At 42.0% G+C, this 19,515-nt stretch overlaps 1 protein-coding gene across 2 annotated transcripts in view; it reads right to left on the bottom strand.

Annotated features, from left to right (window-relative positions):
• Nucleotides 1-3,167: 3,167 nt before the first annotated feature.
• The window catches only part of VPS8 (VPS8 subunit of CORVET complex), a 166,390-nt gene continuing 150,042 nt past the window's right edge, over nt 3,168-19,515 (bottom strand). For both annotated transcript variants that reach the window (XM_085883776.1, XM_085883777.1), the window contains exons 44-46: nt 18,420-18,476; nt 18,210-18,287; nt 3,168-4,332 (exon numbers count right to left, since the gene is read on the bottom strand). In XM_085883776.1, the coding sequence (XP_085739902.1) occupies nt 4,189-4,332; nt 18,210-18,287; nt 18,420-18,476 (279 nt within the window). In that variant the 3' untranslated portion in view covers nt 3,168-4,188. The remainder of the gene's footprint in view (nt 4,333-18,209; nt 18,288-18,419; nt 18,477-19,515) is intronic.

Here is a 19,515-nt window from a genome sequence, read left to right as displayed (position 1 = left end):
AAGGAAAGCAGGAGAAATGAAGGAAGTGGGCTTGGGTGGATTATCGGGGGTAGAAAAGATCGAGGATTTGGATGGGGGAAGATCAGAGGTGGTGGTGAACAGCTGTTTTGAAAGCCTGGAGGGAAGAATGGGAAAGAATAGAGTGAGGAAGTTTATTCCAAAGGTGGGAAAAAAGAGGAATGAAAGAGTGAAGATGAGCAGTATTTCGTGATTTTGGTAGTTTTACCAGAAGGGGGTTGTTGGCGCACCTTGAGCGCCCTGTGGAAATGTGGTGGGGACAAATCGCAGAGAGAGCAGGGGGGGCAAGGCTGGAGAGGAGTCGGTAGAAGAGAGAAAGACCACCGACCAACCTGCGGTGATTGAGTGAGAGGCCCAAAGACTCAGCTTCATTGCGGGAGATGCCGATGATCTTAAATGCCCTGGTTTCGACAGCGTGAAGCCGAGAAAGGTGGGAGGCAGGAGCACCAGCCCAGAGGGGAGAGCAGTACTCCATCAGGCTACAGACAAAAGCTTTGTAAGTGGTCAGGAGCTCAAGAGGGCCGAGGAAGGACTTAGCACGACGGAGGATTCCCAATCGGCGACTGGCTTTTGAAGCGAGGTTGGAAATGTGACTTTCCCAGGAAAGGTCATGGCAGATAGTGAGACCAAGAAGCTTGAAAGAAAAGACTTCTTCCAGAGGATTGTTGAGAAAGTGGATGGGGGGGTTTTGTAAACGGTCCTTTCGAAGAGACATAGTGAGAGTGTGAGATTTGTCTGGATTGAAAGACATGTTCCACGTGTTGGACCAGTTTGTGATTTTATCCAGATCTGCAGTGAGCGAAGAAGCTGCTGCTTGCCGGTCTGAGGGGTGACAGATGGTACGGCAGAGGGTGGAGTCGTCGGCAAAGAGAAATAGAGGATTTTCCAGAGAGTCCGAGAGATCATTGATGAAAACCAGAAAAAGAACAGGGCCCAGAACGCTACCTTGAGGAACTCCAGCCTGCACAGGAAGAGGGGATGAAAGAACTAATATCAAATTTCAAAACTTCAAATTTCAAAACCCCAGTGTCAAAAAACAAAGGTGAGTGACAGCAATTTAAATCGTTCATTGTAAACAATGAAACTCGCTGAGTGGTACCGTTTAAAAGTCGTTGAGTGTAAAAAAAATCCAATTGTTGAGCGCAAGCGTCTACTTTCAATAGTGGAGATGCAGCCATTTAAATCGTTGAGTTTATCATTTAAATCGTTAAATCATTAAACGCAAGGACGATCCATCATAACCCACACCCTCCCCCTCACACTCACCTACTACTGCCAACATGAACAAACTACTACTAATACTAATACTGATACTGATACTGCTGACATGGACATCGACTCAAAAAGGACTCGAAAACACTGTTGGGTTCCCCTTTTATGGGCAGCATTTTTATATACCAATTCCCAAAACCGCTGGGAACACGTCTTTATATGGCAGTTGTAAGTTAGAAACACGTTAATTTTTTTTTTTTTGTCGACCGGAAGACGTCATTGGAATACATCTACATACGTCGATGTGTGTTGGAACTACGTAAAGAATTGGTTCAAAGCACGTCAAACATAAGTTAGAAATAAGTTTCGCGTAAAAAAGACATTACCGCGATGTGTTTCGACTTGTGAGTAGCTTATAAGTAGTTTGTGGACGTGTGTAAGCGTCCACATATCGTGTGTAAAACTTATCCCCATCGCATGCGGAACATGTGTCATACGCCGAGTACGTCGTAAAATTTTGAACATGTTTAAAATTTCTTGACGTACTCTACTTACTACGACGTATGATAGCGTACTTTAGCGTTGTACTCACGTATACCAAACTTACTCGTACCGTATTTGACGTGCCCCAACGTTTTAGACACATTTTTCTTAGGTCGGCATACGCTGGCAAGATCGCCAAGGTAGGACCGCGATGTTGACACTTCCATTTCTACGGCAGTTATGATTCGAATCGTTGTGCGTCAGCCTTTTAATAGGCTACGTCACGACATCGTCGGCGATGCGTGCAACGCGTTATGCCTGAGTTAGACTATCGTTGGGCATCGGTTGTGTAGGCCAACAACAGGTTCAGCATTCGTTGGTATAAGTTATCTATAACACAACGAAACGTTCTGTGTCCGTTACCAATGCGTTATACATAAGACCAAGTCGCTATGAATACGTCCGAATCTTTAAAAAAAACATCAAAAGTTCAACGTAAGCCAGCGTTTTACATACATTTTAATACGTTGCCATCGCTGGCTAAAACGTCAAGGTGTGACCGGGCCTTAATATGAACGATTTGTTTCGTTGACAATTTCTGAACACACATCCATGTTCATGTAAAATACAGTTTGTTTCTAATTCCTTTATTTGCACATTATTCAGCCTTGAAAACTCAGGCAAAAACCGAAGTTACGGACAACAACCTCCCATTTTTTTTCGCCGGTGTAGAGAACATCACGCCATCAAAAGGAGACGTTGGAGTTTTTTGATTTAATGAAGACTTCAATTATTAATCACGACTATTTTCTTTCCTCTGCATGGGATGTAATCAAAACATACCTTTCTTTCATGATAGAACACGTGTTGTTCAGTCTTCAAATGCACACTAGAGGCTTGAAGAAAAATGCCCTCGGCTTGAGGCCGAGAGGTCGCGGCCAAAATGGCAGACGTATGATTTGATGTTTTTCAAGTTACAATTGTGGGTGGAGTCATGCCAGTAAGCCAAGCTCTACCATGGACAGACAGAGCTTTAAAGCGACTGGCGGTGAATATTATAATGCATATTATTGCCCATGGGCACTATATTAAAATTGAGACATGCACGCACGCACGCACACACTTCCCCTATCATGATACATTGTGCAGAATTAGAGATACCATTGATTATATAGTAAGTGGTTCGTGACAGTGCACAAATATAAATATTCCCCAATTCCATGGGCGATACAAAATTACCAAATATTTTCCAAAACGTTTTCTTCTTATTTATTGTTGCTTTTACAATGAAAATTTTTGGATTTTTTTTGTAATTTGGATTTTTTTTTTTAAATAATCTTTTTTTTTTGTAAAAATTTTTGTAATTTGGATTTTTTTTCTTCCAGAAAACCTTTCCAGGACATTCCATCCCCTTCCCCCCACCCCAATATGGAAGGCTCCTGCCCATTCAGCGATCGCATTCAATTTTTATTTCAACAGATGTTAACAAATTAATGACATACAAACTCTTCGCAACAAAAGTGTGATGGGGTGGTGGTCAGTCAGTGCAAAACAAAAGCAAAACTCACAGCTCCCGGGGGTGGGGAATCGATGACAGGTGTGGTGCTACTGGAATGAAGACCAGCAGGACAATGGTGGTGCGTTGCTGAATAGGTCTCCAAAATAGTATTCAAAAATAAATAACATAACAGGTCCATTCGAGTAATGAGTAATTTTGCAACAAGACACAAAAGGCTCATTACAGCCCTCTTCAGCAAACAGGAATCGAGCAGCAATGAAGTGGTTTAACCAAGGTTCTATTTCAGCACATCTCAAGACACAAGAAGGAATACCTCAACCCTAATGTATAGTCTCGTGTTATAATTCAGATGTAACTCGAACACATTATATACATCAAAAATCATTGCATAAAGGTGTCTTCAAAACTGACCACAGTTAACATTTCAGGATTTGCCTTCAGAGATCAGGAACATAGTAAACCTGATAATAATGAGCACTGCTGTGTCTCCACATGCTCACTTGATGAACAATCACACATGTCACCTATCTACTACACAATCAGACTGCATTGAATGAGCAGGCTCGTTATCCTCCAATTGAGAAGCAACATATATGCATCGTTATTACACTCGGAGCAGTCAGCATGTGCACTGAGAATAGGTCTAAATGAATGATGTATTCCGCACAGCTACAGAGGAATTGTACTTGCAGGAATCTCTCAAAGTTGGCAAGGTAATGGATTTTATGTCAATACCCTCAAAGAGGAGAGCAAAAAGGGTTGAGTGTACATCCAAAAACTCCTGAACTAATGACGAGGTATTGGAGGAATCTTTTGTTTCTTGTTCAAAACAATGTCAAGGCTGCCATTCTGCCAGCACAATGAAGTGGTAACTGTTGTGGAACATGAGATTTCCATGGTTCAAGAGAAGGGGAATAAATCAAAACGAGGATAGATCTCAACATTAAATACAGTAGTTAGTCTCGCAGGGGTGGTGGCACCAAGCGAAGTTGGAAGCTCTTGTTGAAGAGGACACTGGTTGGATCTGAAGTACCATGAGCTCCCCGAGCTGGAGTTGAGTCCTGCTCCCGGCTTCTGGCCAGTTCGGCCAACACTGCTATCTGTGGCAGAGCAAAGTGGAAGTTGATAAGGGTTAAACGTTTGATTACGTGGATTATTTTCTGTCGGGTTAAAATGCCTGCAAAGTAAAAATTCAGGAATATGAATTATTATTTTAAAAGCAATTGTACATATTTTAGGAGACTGACAAGGAACTTTATTCATGCAGTGTCGACAGAACTGCACAATAACAAATTATTTGGAATTGCGGAAAATAGCAGAAAATAAACTTGCATGTGAACATAAAATACAGAATAAGATCAAAACTTTTCCAATTGATTATTAATATGAAATCACCTATAAGCAGACACAGTTAATATGGACATGATATGAGAGGAAAACTACCGAGACAAAGCATGAAACGATGCAGAGCCTCGCTGGGAGTATATAGATGACAGAAGATCCGACAACCAGTGTGAACTCACTTACTCACCCACCCACACTCACTAACATGCAGCATGGTGAACTTAGAAATAATCCACATTCAATGTAATAAATGGACTTATGGTTAAATTTGATGACTTTGTTGAACTGTACCGAAGGCTGCCTGGGCAGTGGCCATGCTAGTTGAGGCTATAGAGTTTGCAGTGCACCTCGGATCACAAGCTGAACGAGTCAGCTCGAAAAGTGACTAAGGCTATACAAGTGCATTAATCGAGCCTGTGATCTGATGTGCACTGTGAGGCCCGAGAGTAATGCTGTGAATATTATGTTTAAACACAATTTGCAGTGGCCGCAAATACTGCACAGAATCTGTGCATTCTTCACTTGTGGTTAAATTATAAATCTTTGTTCCAATTTCCTTATTACCCTGTGCTCGCGAAGCGAAAAGCAGGGTTAAGCGATCGGAAGCATACGTATATATTGTTACGGATTTGGAAGACTCCTGCACACAGACAGTCAGCAGTCCCCGCAGTTCAGTTATTTCAATAAGTATGTGTTATAGTTAGGGTCCCGTCCTTCTGTCTAATGCGTTAATTTCATGTGTGCGCTGCGGGTTTCTTTTATAGTCAATATTTTTTTTACATCTTAAATCCCTCCTTCGCTCCTGCCACCATCGGCCTTCCTCATGCGCATGCGGGCCGAGCACATACGTGGGCAGGGCTTCTATCGCCTAAGATCGGAGCACCGCTCCAAAAAAGGGAATGGAGTGTTTCATCTGCCCAATGAGCGAAGGGCGAGCATCGCACTTCTTCTTCTTTCGGCTGCTCCCGTTAGGGGTTGCCACAGCTGATCATCCGTTATGATCCACATACTGATTTGGCACAGGTTTTACGCCGGATGCCCTTCCTGACGCAACCCTGGTCGCCTCTTACAACACAGGGATAAGGATTGGGTTTCGCCATGATTCCGGGATGCTCTACACCCTCTCATAGCGTGGCCCAGCGCAGAGCAGAGCTCCCGTCCTCAAGCAATCCTCCAACCCAAGCCTCCGAGTAGCCGGATTACAGGCGCACGCCACTACGCCCAGAGAAAATGTACTCAAATATGATATGATTTTATGTGCTCAAACATGCATCTATTAACATAATTATATCTTTTCTTTGTATGGAAGGATCACCAGACCAGTAAAGCTGTGATGGGCTGGTTGACCTCCCAGTAAGACAGATTCAGCATTTCCTATTATTTAAATATATGTTCAAGGATTTTATGACATGATAAAATGAAGCACCAGCAAGCTGGTGGGGAATATGATTTCCATACAACCAGAATGTAGTACTAAGGAAAGTCCAGATGTATTCACTAAGCTCCAAATTGCTTCACGATAGTATATATTCCCCAGTCCGTTCGAAGAAGACTGACTTTTGACCTACATACTATCGAAATTTATCATAATACCCAAAAGAGTTGTGTTTGACGTCATTCTATCATTCTGTGCGTCTTTCCATGCCGAGAGAGAATGTACACATAAGGGTTTGAAATATATACTACAATTCTACAACCAAATCAAGCTGGCGGCTGCACGAAGGTTGAAGATGAGCTCCACCTGGGAATACCAAGACCAGACAAGCTGGTGCCAGCGCTTGAAAATGATAAAAGAACTGTGTCTTGCTGAACACTATATAAGAACTAAGATTCTCCATGTATTTCAGAGATCTGGAGCAAGTCAGTATCTGGATCACTCCATATGCATATGAGTGTTGTATATATTGTTTGTTTCTGTTAATTGTTAAATAAATGTTCAATTGCACAGATGACTTAGAAAACTTATTCGACACCAGTAACCAATCAGTTGCATCCTTCCAGAGACCCAATCGATGCAGGGGATGCTGGAAGGCAGTGCAAAACGAGAGCTCGTCATCACGACAACTTAGAAGCTCGTGCGCCTTTCCTTGCAAGCTTTTCTCATCCTTATTCACGAGTCACTCAACACATCACTATTGAACAGTGATTTTTGTTTGAAATTACCAAGAGTATTGAGCGAAGTGGATTTCGTTTGTTTGGCTAAACAACCACGACGACAACGAACAAGTCTCTTCTGCTTGCCATCTTCGATGCCATTTTAAAGCTGCAGTGGCTCAACACCAATAATCCTTCCTTCTTCACCAACCGCTGGAGAGACTACGACCGAGTAATCATCAGCCGGACTTCATTTACAACACGTCATTGCATTTTAAATGTGAGTGAGATTTCCTTTGTTTTGGTAAAAGCATCGTCATCATGACCAGCACATTGAAAGATCAGAAGGTTGTGTGTTCAGATCACGTCAGGGTCACCAATTGTGGTTATTCCTTTCAGTGTATTTTTATTTTCAGTGTATTCACCACAACCACCAATTATTTTTGAGGTCAACATCGGCCAAAAGGACAACATAGTCCGAAGTTCTAAAATTGTCAATTTTCATCCAATTGACTTGAAAGTTGAATAGAATTTTCATATCACTTCACTGAATTCAACCAATTTTTTTGAGGTCAACAAAAGCCAAAAGGTCAACATTGGCCAAATTTCTGAAATCCTCAATTTAACATCCAATTGACTTGAAATTTGAACAGGATTTTCATTAAAATGACCATCATGTGTCATGTGGTCTGGGAGCAATTATTGGATCGAAGGAAAAATCTTTGAAAATCTTCATTTTTTTTTCATCCGATTCATTTGAAATTTGAACAGGATTTGCGCATCAGGTCAATTAATTCAACCACCTATTACTTTTGAGATTAACATCGATCAAAAGGTCAACATAGGCCATAAAGTCAACACAACATCAGCCAAATTTCTGAAATTGTTTCTAAAATTGTCAATTTTCATCTGATTGACTTGAAATTTGAAGAGCATTTGCATAGCAGGTCACTGAATTCAACCACCTATTATTTTTCAGGTCAACATAGGCCAAGGGTCAGCATAGGTCAAATTGCTAAAATTGTAAATTTTCATTTGATTGACGTGAAATTTAAACAGGATTTTCATATCAGTTCACTGAATTAAACCATCAATTATTTTTGAGGATGAAAGCTCAACATCGGCCTATTTTCTAAAATTGAGAGGTGGGGACAAACACTATAAATATCCCGCATGTCCGCCCTCACCGTATCCATGAACCTCTTCTTTGGCCTTCCTCTTCTCCTCCTGCCTGGCGGCTCCATCTTCAAACATCCTTCTCCCGATATACTCCGCTTCCCTCCTGTGCACGTCCAAACCATCTCAATCTCGCCTCTCTCATTTTGTCTCCAAACCGTCCGACCTGCGCTGTCCCTCTAATATACTCATTTCTTATCCTTTCCATCCTCGTCACTCCCAACGAGAATCGCAGCATCTTTAACTCTGCCACCTCCAGCTCTGCTTCCTGTCTTTTTGTTAGCGCCACCGCCTCCAAACCATACAACATAGCTGGTCTCACTACCGTCTTATATACTTTCCCCTTCACTCTTGCAGCTACACTTCTGTCACAAATCACTCCTGCAACTCTTCTCCAACCACTCCATCCTGCCTGCACTCTCTTTTTCACTTCTCTCCCACACTCTCTGTTACTTTGGACAGTTGATCCCAAGTATTTAAACGAATATCAACTACTTGCAACCACACCATACCACTACCCTCCGTCTCATTTACGCACATGTACTCCGTCTTACTCCGACTGACTATCATTCCCCTTCTCTCCAGTGCGTACCTCCACCTCTCGAGGCTCGCCTCAGCCTGCTCCCTACTCTCGCTACAGATCATGATGCCATCCGCGAACATCATAGTCAATGAAGACTCCAGTCTGATCCCGTCCGTCAACCTGTCCATCACCATTGCAAACAGGAAAGGGCTCAGAGGCGATCCTTGGTGCAATCCCACTTTTACCTTAAACCGGTCAGTCATTCCTACCGCACACCTCACCGCTGTCACACTGTCCTCATACATATCCTGCACGATCCTCACATACTTCTCCACCACTACCGACTTCCTCATACAATGCCACAACTCCTCTCTTGGCACCCTATCATAAGCTTTCTCTGAATCCACAAACACACAATGTAACTCCTTCTGGCCTTCCATATACTTCTTCATCAACATTCTCAAAGCAAACATTGCATCAGTGGTGCTCTTTCCTGGCATAAACCCATATTGCTGCTCACAGATCGTCACCTCTCCTCTCAACCGAGCTTCCACTACTCTTTCCCACAACTTCATGGTGTGGCTTAACAACTTTATCCCTCTGTAATTTCCACAGCTCTGCACATCACCCTTATTCTTGGAAATCGGAACCAGTACACTTAATCTCCACTCCTCCGGCATCCTCTCACTTTCCAAGACTGTATTAAACAATCTGGTTAACAACCCCACTGCCATCTCTCCTAAGCACTTCCATGCCTCCACTGGTATACCATCTGGGCCAACCGCCTTTCCACTTTTCATCTTTTTCATAGCAGTCCTCACTTCATCCTTACTGATCCACCCCACTTCCAGATTCACTATCTCCATATATATATTTATATATATATATATATATATATATATATATATATATATATATATATATATATATATATATATATATATATATATGTATATATATACATATACATATATATATATATATATATATATATATATATATATATACATATATATATATATATATATATATATACATATATCTCTCTCTCTCTCTCTCTCTCTCTCTCTCTCTCTCTCTCTCTCTCTCTCTCTATCTCTCTCTCTCTCTCTCTCTCTCTCTCTCTCTCTCTCTCTCTCTCTCTCTCTCTCTCTCTCTCTCTCTCTCTCTCTCTCTTTCTCTCTCTCTCTCTCTTTTTCTTCATTCATCAGCTCCTCAAAGTACTCCATCCACCTTCTCAACACACTCTCCTCGCTCGTCATCACATTCCCATTTGCGTCCTTTATCACCCGAACCTGCAGCACATCCTTCCCAGCTCGGTCCCTCTGTCTAGCCAATCGGTATAAATCCTTTTCCCCTTCTTTTGTATCCAACTTCTCATACAGCTTGTCATATGCCTTTTCCTTGGCCTTTGCCACCTCTCTTTTTGCCTTTCACCACCACTCCTTGTACTCCTGCCTACTTTCTACATCTCTCTGACTATCCCACTTTCTTTTCGCCAACCCCTTCTTCCTTATACTTTCCTGTACTCCCTCGTTCCACCACAAGGTCTCCTTATCTTCCTTCCTCTGTCCAGATGTCACACCAAGTACCTTCCTAGCTATCTCCCTCACCACTTCTGCTGTAGTTGCCCAATCATCCCACCCATCTTTACCACAATCCAACGCCTGTCTCACCTCCTCCCTAAATTTCACGCAACAGTCTTCAAGCGGTCTTGGTTCGTGTCTTGAGCGGACACGAACCGCTCAAGCGGTCCGTTCCGTTCTTCAGTGATAACCGAGCGGGTATTATCGCCCGACCTCGCTGGATCGGATTCTATTTAACGGGTATTTAAAACCCAACTAATATTCCGAGATGCAATATGGCGTTCCAATGGGGGAAAAAGACACGAGCAAGGTGAAAGCACTACAACCGACTATCAGCAATTATCTAGTCACTTTACAGTTTTTACTTATAGGAGGATCCGATTCTATTTAACGGGTATTTAAAACCCAACTAATATTCCGAGATGCAATATGGCGTTCCAATGGGGGAAAAAAGACACGAGCAAGGTGAAAGCACTACCACCTACTGCAAGTAATTATCTAGTCGCTTAACAGTTTTTACTTACAGGACATGGCGCCACCAACATTCATTCGAAAGCAAAACCCAAGGAAAATAAAAGACTACCCCCACAGACAGGGGAGTCAGACAGGGTCCGTAGACCTTTATGGCATGAGACTTGGCAGACCGAACGAATCCCAAGAGACAGTTGCAGGTTACCTGCACCCTCGTGGTGCGATGGTGGGCGAGTCGCGACGTCTGTCCCCCACGGCAGCTCGGACAGCCGCGGCTGAGCTCGGCCTTCCACGGAGCCGGCGAGCTCTCTCTCCGGCGCTCTCCACATGGATGCGCAGGCTTGCGCGACAGAGCTGGCAAAGCAGCGCCTCCCGTCCGCGTCCCTGGTGCAACGTCCGGACTCCCCACCGACTGCGAGCTCCGATGACTCGACCCGAACCACCGAACCCAAGACCAAGACGACGAAGAAGAAGAAGCCCCAAACACCACCGAAAACCACCACACACACCCCGAAAAACACACCGATCTGGCGTCCTGCGCGCCCTTATATTCCTCCATTCCAACGCCTCGCCCCTCCCCTTTTATCGCTCCGCCCACCTTCCAGCTCCTGCAGGAAGCTTCCAGAAAAGGGGCGTGTCCTCTCGCCCCCCTCCCCGCGCGCCTCACGGGAGCCGAGAGAATCATTCTTGGCACAGGTCCAGGGAGATTCATTCCCCCAAAATCAGGCCCCCACCTTTTTCACCTTCGACCTCTGGCTGGAATTGCACTTCCCCCACACCAAAGCGCGGGAAAAGCAGGCAGGAAAATCCGCACGCCACCGATAGAGAGTTGTGGTTTGGTGCGATCGTGGTTGTTGTGGTTTGAGGCAATCATGGTTGGTGTTGAAATGTGGTTGGTCCAAAATAACGATAGGAAAAGAAAAACACTATCTCAAAGATCACAGCCCTGTGCACACGGATAATTCCCATTAAACGGTGGGGAAATCTAACTGAACACGGACTTATCGATCTAACTGAACTACGGACCTTTATTGTGTTCTGCGAATTTCCACAGCCATAAAAAAAAAAAATATATATATATATATATATATATATATATATATATATATATATATATATATATATATATATTTGAATAAGGTTCACTTGGCTGTCCCTGGATGGGTTTGAGGGTAGAGGAGTAGCAGCTGAAACCCGAATCCTATCCATTTCCTCCTGATGACTTCATCTTTGCTTTTTGCTTGTTCGGGCTCCTTCTGATTGCTCCGATGTAGGACTGTACCTATTTGGTCTTCCATTTGATTTGAAATGAATTTATTTTAATGTCATTATAAATTCAATAGAATAATTATTTTAATCCCATTCTAAGTTCAATTTAATAATAATAATAACAATAACAATAAAAAACGTCACGGGTCAGGGTTAGGTGTCCAATCAAAGTGGGACGTATTGGTCCTGGTCATCACTGCCAGCAGTTATAAAGTAACAGTTTTAATTATGTCCCTTGTTAATTACGTAACACACCAGTACACAAACTCCACACAAAACAAGTCCTGGCAAGGATCTGCAATTTCTGATTGCTCTTTTTCTTGTTAAAATTACGATAGCAAAGGATGTTGCAACAGGTAAAACTCTGTCGGATGGTACCACTCATTGCCATTGAGAAAGGAAGTTAAGAAGTACACCGATTGAAGACGATTATGATGATGAATGAGAAAATTAATTCCTGGGATTGACTGATCTCGTTTTTTGCTGTATTTTTGCTGTTGTCATTGTCTGGAGAACTGAAAAGTTATCCCTGCCTGGACATTCAGCTGAACAGACTCGGGAGGTTCTGGTATGTAGCCGAAGCAACATTTTAGAGAATATACTCCAACTTTAGTTTTATATATGGCAGGTGTGACCGACATTTTTTTTGAGCCATTCCGACATCAAGACTACAAGTGCACACTGATTATACACGGCATAACATACACACACATACAGTATATATTGATATCTGATTATACACATATTATATGTGACATATTAAACATATTATAGACACATATTGTAAGATGATTATATATATATATATATATATATATATATATATATATATATATATATATATATATATATATATATATATATATATATATATATATATATATATCTCTCTCTCTCTCTCTCTCTCTCACAGACACACATCCACACACACACACACACACACACACACACACACACACACACACACACACACACACACACACACACACACACACACACACACACACACACACACACACACACAGTATGTCTCCATTCCATCTCCTGAAACTCAAACACGTGTGGAGATAACAGCCAACAACAGCAACTTCATACGTGCGCGCGCGCACACACACACACACACACACACACACACACACACACACACACACACACACACACACACACACACACACACACACACACACACACACACACACAGTCCCTTTTCAGGGATTGGCAAGGCTAATTATAACAGATCAAAACAAGAGTGAGAACTTCTTTGCCATACATGTCTCTTAAGCTGCTGGCACACCTTGACGATTTCGCCAGCGTATGCGGATTTATGAAAAATGTGTCTAAAACGCTGGCACACGTCGAATACGTTATGGGTGCGTTTTGTATACGTTAAGAACACGCTGAAAAACACTGCCATACGTCGTAGTACGCTGGCTTTAAACGTTGTACTTTTGGGTTGTCCTCAACATTTTGCATGCTTGAAATTTTACGACGTATGCCAGCGTATGACTCACCCGTTCCGCTACGCTGGCCATAAGTTGTAGGCATGTTATGCGATCGTTGACACACATCGATACACATTACTTGTAAGTTACTCATAAGTCAAAACACGTCGAGGTAATGTTTAGTGTACCCGAAACTTATTTCTAACCTATGAGTAACGTTTTGTAAGCACACTACACGAACGTTGTTCACACTTCACAACACGTTACTTGAAAGTTCCTCATACGTCGAAACACGTCAAAGTAATGTTTTGGGTACCCGTGACTTATTTATAACCTATGAGTAACGTGCTTGGGAATTATTTGTAAAGCATGTCCTACGCACAAATACGTATGTAGATGTATTTGACGTCTTCGGGACGCCCACGGAACTTACTGAACGCGTTTCTAACTTACAGATACCGTATAATGGCGTATTGGCAGCGATTAGGGGAATTGGTATATAAAAAGGGGCTTCGCAGGAGAAACCCGTCTTTTTTTTTAGACTTCGTGGTGAGTACATGTCCATGTCATTCTGAGAGATGGAGGATACGGCAAGGCTGAGACGACAATACCTACCTGACCTCATCGAGTTGACACTGCACCAGTTGCGTGCCAATAGAGCCGGGAGAAGAAGACGTGAACGGAGGAGAAGGAACTGGGTCAGACCATGGATCGGGAGGCGACGCCATTACGGCATATATGACCAGCTCATGGTGGAACTCCGAACGAGGACCATGCATCCTTCATCAACTTCCTGCGAATGCCCCCAGCGATGTTCGACGAGCTGCTAGCCAGAGTGGGTCCAAGGATAACCAAGCAGTACACCTTCTACAGGGATCCGCATGAGCCTGGCATGAGGCTGGCACTGAGCCTGCTGCTGTTGGTGCTGTGGAAGCGATTTAACTCGTTCAATGGAAACTATTTCAATTGCCGAGCACCAGCGTCCAAAAACAATAGGTGAGTGACAGCCATTTATAACAAGTGAAGTTGCAGCCTATGAATAGAAAACCTCACGTAATTGTCGACGATACGCTGCCACGCTATGCATATGTTAGATTATCGTTGGGCAGAGGTTGTGGACGCCTAAAACACTCTAATCAATCATTGGTATAACTTATCTATAAGTTATCGAAGCATTCTGTGTTCATTACTAGTACATTATGCATTTGTCCAAGTCGTTTTGAATACTTTAAAAACTGAAACAAAAAAAATAGTTCATCGTGGGAATGAGAAAAAAAAAATTAGCGGAAAAGAACATCGAACAATGGTGAAAAGTAGTCTCCTATTCATGGACGCAATGAGGATCCATCATCACCCACACCCTCCCCATCACGCTCACCGACTACTGACATGGACCTACAACTAGTCGTAGTAGTAGTAGTACTACTACTACTACTACTACTACTACTACTACTACTACTACTACTACTACTACTACTACTACTACTACTACTGACACGCTCATCGAATACTACTACTACTACTACTAATACTACTGATATTGACATCTACTCAACATGGAGTCTGCAACACTGACGGGTTCCTCTTGTGAAGCCCATTTGTATATACCAATTCCCCTAAACGCTGCCAAATTGCCATTATACGGTAGATGTAAGTTAGAAACACGTTCAGTAAGTTCTGTGGTCGTCCAGAAGACGTCAATCAAATTCGTCTACATATGACAATGTACGTTTGAGATACGTTACACATAGGTTCAAAGCACGCTACTCATAGGTTAAAAATTAAGTTTCGGGTATGCTAAACATTACCTCGACGTGTTTCGACTTATGAGTAACTTACAAGTAACGTGTGTCCGACGTGTGCAACGATCGCGGAGCGTGCTGAGAAATTATGCTAGCATATGCGGAACTTGTGAGCCATACGTCGAGTACGTCGTAAAATTTTCAACATGCTTGAAATTTCACAACGTATTAGACGTACCACGGAATATGACAGCGTACTTCATTGTTTTTAGCCGGCTCCTAATGTATACACAACTTACCCATACCGTATTCGACGTGTGCCAGCGTTTTACACACATTTTTCATAGGTCGGCATACGCTGACTAAATCGTCAAGGTGTGACTGCGATGTTGACACTTCCAATTTTCAGGCGGTTATGATTTAAATCGGCGTGCGGCAGGTTTTTAACAGAGAACGCCACGATTTCGTCAGCGATACGTGCAGATCTGTATATAACTATGCCTGAGTTTTTTTAACTTCTGTATATAACTATGCCCAAGTTAAACTATCATTGGGCATAGGTTGTGAACGCCAACAAGAGCCTAAGCATTCATTGGTATAAGTTATCTATAAGACAACGAAACGTTCTGTGCCCGTTAAGGCCCGGTCACACCTTGACGTTTTAGCCAGCGATGGCACCGTGTTAAAATTTATGTAAAACGCTGGCTTACGTTGAACTTTTGATGTTTTTTTTTAAAGATTCGGACGTATTCATAGCGACTTGGTCTTATGTATAACGCAGTGGTAACTACACAGAACGTTTCGTTGTGTTATAGATAACTTATACCAACGAATGCTGAACCTGTTGTCGGCCTACACAACCGATGCCCAACGATAGTCTAACTTAGGCATAGCGCGTTGCACGCATCGCCGACGATGTCGGGGCGTAGCCTATTAAAAGGCTGACGCACAACGATTCGAATCATAACTGCCGTAGAAATGGAAGGGTCAACATCGTGGTCACACCTTGGCGATCTTGCCAGCGTATGCCGACGTAACAAAAAGTGTGTCTAAAACGTTGGGGCACGTCGAATACGGTATGGGTAAGTTTGGTATGCGCGAGTAGAACGCTAAATACGCTATCATAAGTCGTAGTAAGTAGAGTACGTCAAGAAATTTTGAACATGTTCAAAATTTTACGACGTACTCGGCGTATGACACACATTCGCATGCGATGAGGATAAGTTTTACACACGATATGTGGACGCTTACACACGTCCACAAAGGCTACTTATAAGCTACTCATAAGTCGAAACACGTCGCGGTAATGTCTTTTTTACGCGAAACTTATTTCTAATTTATGTTTGACGTGCTTTGAACCAATTCTTTACGTAGTCCCAACACACATCGACGTATGTAGACGTATTCCAATGACGTCTTCTGGTCGACAAAAAAAATAAATGAACGTGTTTCTAGGTTACAACTGCCATATAAAGACGTGTTCCCAGCGGTTTTGGGAATTGGTATATAAAAATGCTGCTCATAAAAGGGAACCCAACAGTGTTTTCGAGTCCTTTTTGAGTCGATGTCCATGTCAGCAGTAACAGTATCAGTATCAGTATTACTATTAGTATTAGTATTAGTAGTAGTTTGTTCATGTTGGCAGTAGTAGGTGGGTGTGACGGGGAGGGTGTGGGTTATGATGGATCGTCCTTGCGTCCGCGTGTCCACGGGTAGGTTCATAGGCTGCCACTCAACGATTTAAATGGCTGCATCTCCACTATTGAAAGTAGACGCTTGCGCTCAACAATTGGATTTTTTTTTACATTCAACGACTTTTAAACGGTACCACTCAGCTAGTTTCATTGTTTACAATGAACGATTTAAATTGCTGTCACTCGCCTTTGTTTTTTTTTGTTTTTTTTGACGCTGGGGTTTGGAAATTTGAAGCGTTTCTTCTGAACGTGTTAAAACGCTCAAACTCGACTATTTTAAATAGACACTGCCGATGGACAATTGGAATCATAGCCAAGCTAGACATCGAAGTGTGAACATCCTCGTCATGCCGAAGAAAAGTTTGAAGAATGCTGCAAATAAGTGTCCTGGCCGTGGTCGTGGACGCTGACGCAAGGACGATCCATTATACCGACGTCTTTCAGCCTATGAGTAACTTAAAAGTAACGTCTGTCGACGTGTGGCAACGATCGCGTAACGTGCCAACAACACGTTAATCATAGGTAGGAAATAAGTTTCGGGTACTCTAAACACTACCTCGGCGTGTCTCAACTTATGATTAACTTACAAGTAGCATGTGTTGACGTCTGTCAACGATCGCAGACCGTGCCTACAACTTGTGGCCAGCGTAGCGGAACGTGTGAGTCATACGCCGGCATACGTCGTGAAATTTCAAGCATGAAAAAAATTGAGGACAACCGAAAAGTACAACGTTTAAAGCCAACGTACAACGACGTATGGCAACGTACTACGACGTATGCCAGCGTGCTCTCAATGTTATCCAAACTTACCCATAACGTATTCAACGTGTGCCAGCGTTTTAGAAAAAAAATTCAAAAATCGGCATACGTTGGCTAAAACGTCAAGGTGTGACGGGGCTTTACTAATATGTTATGCATACGACCAACACGTTATGTATATGACCAAAACTTAAAAAAAAAAACTCAAAACTTCAGCATACGCCAACATTTTACATACATTTTTATACGTTGCCATTGCTGGCTAAAACGTCAAGGTGTGACAGCACCTTTACCAATGTGATATTTTCTAAGTCGAAAAGGGGCATCGCTCCGTGAAAAATTGACGGAACGTCCCGAAACTCGAACTTGTTCTGTAACTTATCATAATAAAGTCATGTACCAAGTTTCAGTTAAATATGTTAGAGGGTATGGGGGGGGAGTCTGATAAACCACAGGTGCGACGGACGGACGGACAGACGGAGAGCAAACCTATAATCCCCTCTGGTGAAACCAATAGGGGACTACAAATAGGAAGAAGAAACAAAAGAGGAAATCCACAAATTGACAAAGTCTAGCAACATCTGATAACTACACATTGTCAGCATGACAATAAAAGAGCATTTCCTTTGGATGTTACAAACTTTCTGTGTTTCATAAGATCAGGCGATAAGATGAAAACTTCAATTTTGAAAGCTTTCATGGTCACTTATCTTTCTCCATTACAATATATTTTACTCATTGTATAAAGTGAATTTATCATGAGAACTTTAGAATTTGTGTGCACACCAATGGTAACATGTTTTATTACGAGTACACTGACATTTTCAGTATTGCTATTATGTTTACAAGAAGCATAATTATCATTGTGAATGTTTACCCGCGAGGGTCCACTGGAAACATTATGCAGAGCTTCCAAGGCTTGCACCTGCTGGTGGTCCATTGTAATCTCTGCCACCTAGACAACACCACCACCACTATTTGTCCAACAAACTCAGACATAAAAAGTCAGAGGTGATAAGTCATGGAAGCATTCAAAGTGGATTTGATGAACATTTCTAAGTGAACATGAAACTGATTTAAAACTTACCTTCTTTCTTTGTTTTTCTTGACGTTTGTCATTCGTGCCTATATCCAGTTTAGAATGCTGGAGAAAAAAGGCAAACAGATGTATGTGAGGAAAATCTAATTGACATGTGTGAAAATTATTTGTATTTTTGAAAGTACGTCATAATTATGAGGAAGAAACACCACGAGGTGAAATAACATAATACAGCAAGAATATCTGAGGCTTGCATGGTTCCTTTGACCTCTGCATACTGGTGATTTTAGTACCATAGAAACCAGACCTGACAAAGTTTCTGGATCAGCCTGGTTTAGTTTGTTGTGAGAAAATGACCATCATGTATATGTATATATATATATATATATATATATATATATATATATATATATATATATATATATATATATATATATATATATATATATATATATATATATTTTTGGCTTGTTGGTTTGTTTGTCTGTCTGTCATGTTTTAACTTGAGAATGGATTAACGGATTTAAATTAATCCAACGATGGTAATTCAGGGAACTCCTGGGAAGGTTTGTGACAAAATATATATGTATATATATATATATATATATATATATATATATATATATATATATATATATATATATATTTTTTTTTTTTTTAATGGGTGCATGGGCACACATGGCAAAACTGCAAGCAAAACTTGTGACACTGGTTCGCCCCACACTCCCAGGAATCCCTTTTCTTCTTGCCCTATTGATTAGCCATCACAGCAACGATTGGTATTTCCATCAGCGAAGCGACTGGTCTTATATTCCAGTATATTATAAAGCGGGAATGTCTGTCTGTCCATCCCCAAACTACTTCCTCAGTTTTGGGGCTGGCCCCATCAAACCTTCTGCGGAACATTTAGGGGTCCCAGCAGATGTCCTAAGGTGGGTGAGAGGTTTCAGAAATACCTCAATACAATTATGATTTTGGCTTTCGATTCATACGAACCTGCTCCCAATTCGGAAGTAAACACAATCACGGGTTCGGCAGAAACATTCGCCGGTTTGATAATATCTCGATACAATTGTGATTTTGAATTTCCACCCAAACGACTGCACATTTATCCATTCTAAGGTGGGTGGGAGGTTTCATAAAT

Source organism: Eptatretus burgeri, chromosome 6 (genome assembly GCF_056783735.1).
Source record: "Eptatretus burgeri isolate ZD-2024b chromosome 6, Ebu_testis_v1, whole genome shotgun sequence".
Classification (NCBI taxonomy): Eukaryota; Metazoa; Chordata; class Myxini; order Myxiniformes; family Myxinidae; genus Eptatretus; species Eptatretus burgeri.
The sequence above is the reverse complement of the archived record's forward strand: the minus strand, read 5'-3'. Positions and strand labels throughout refer to the sequence as shown.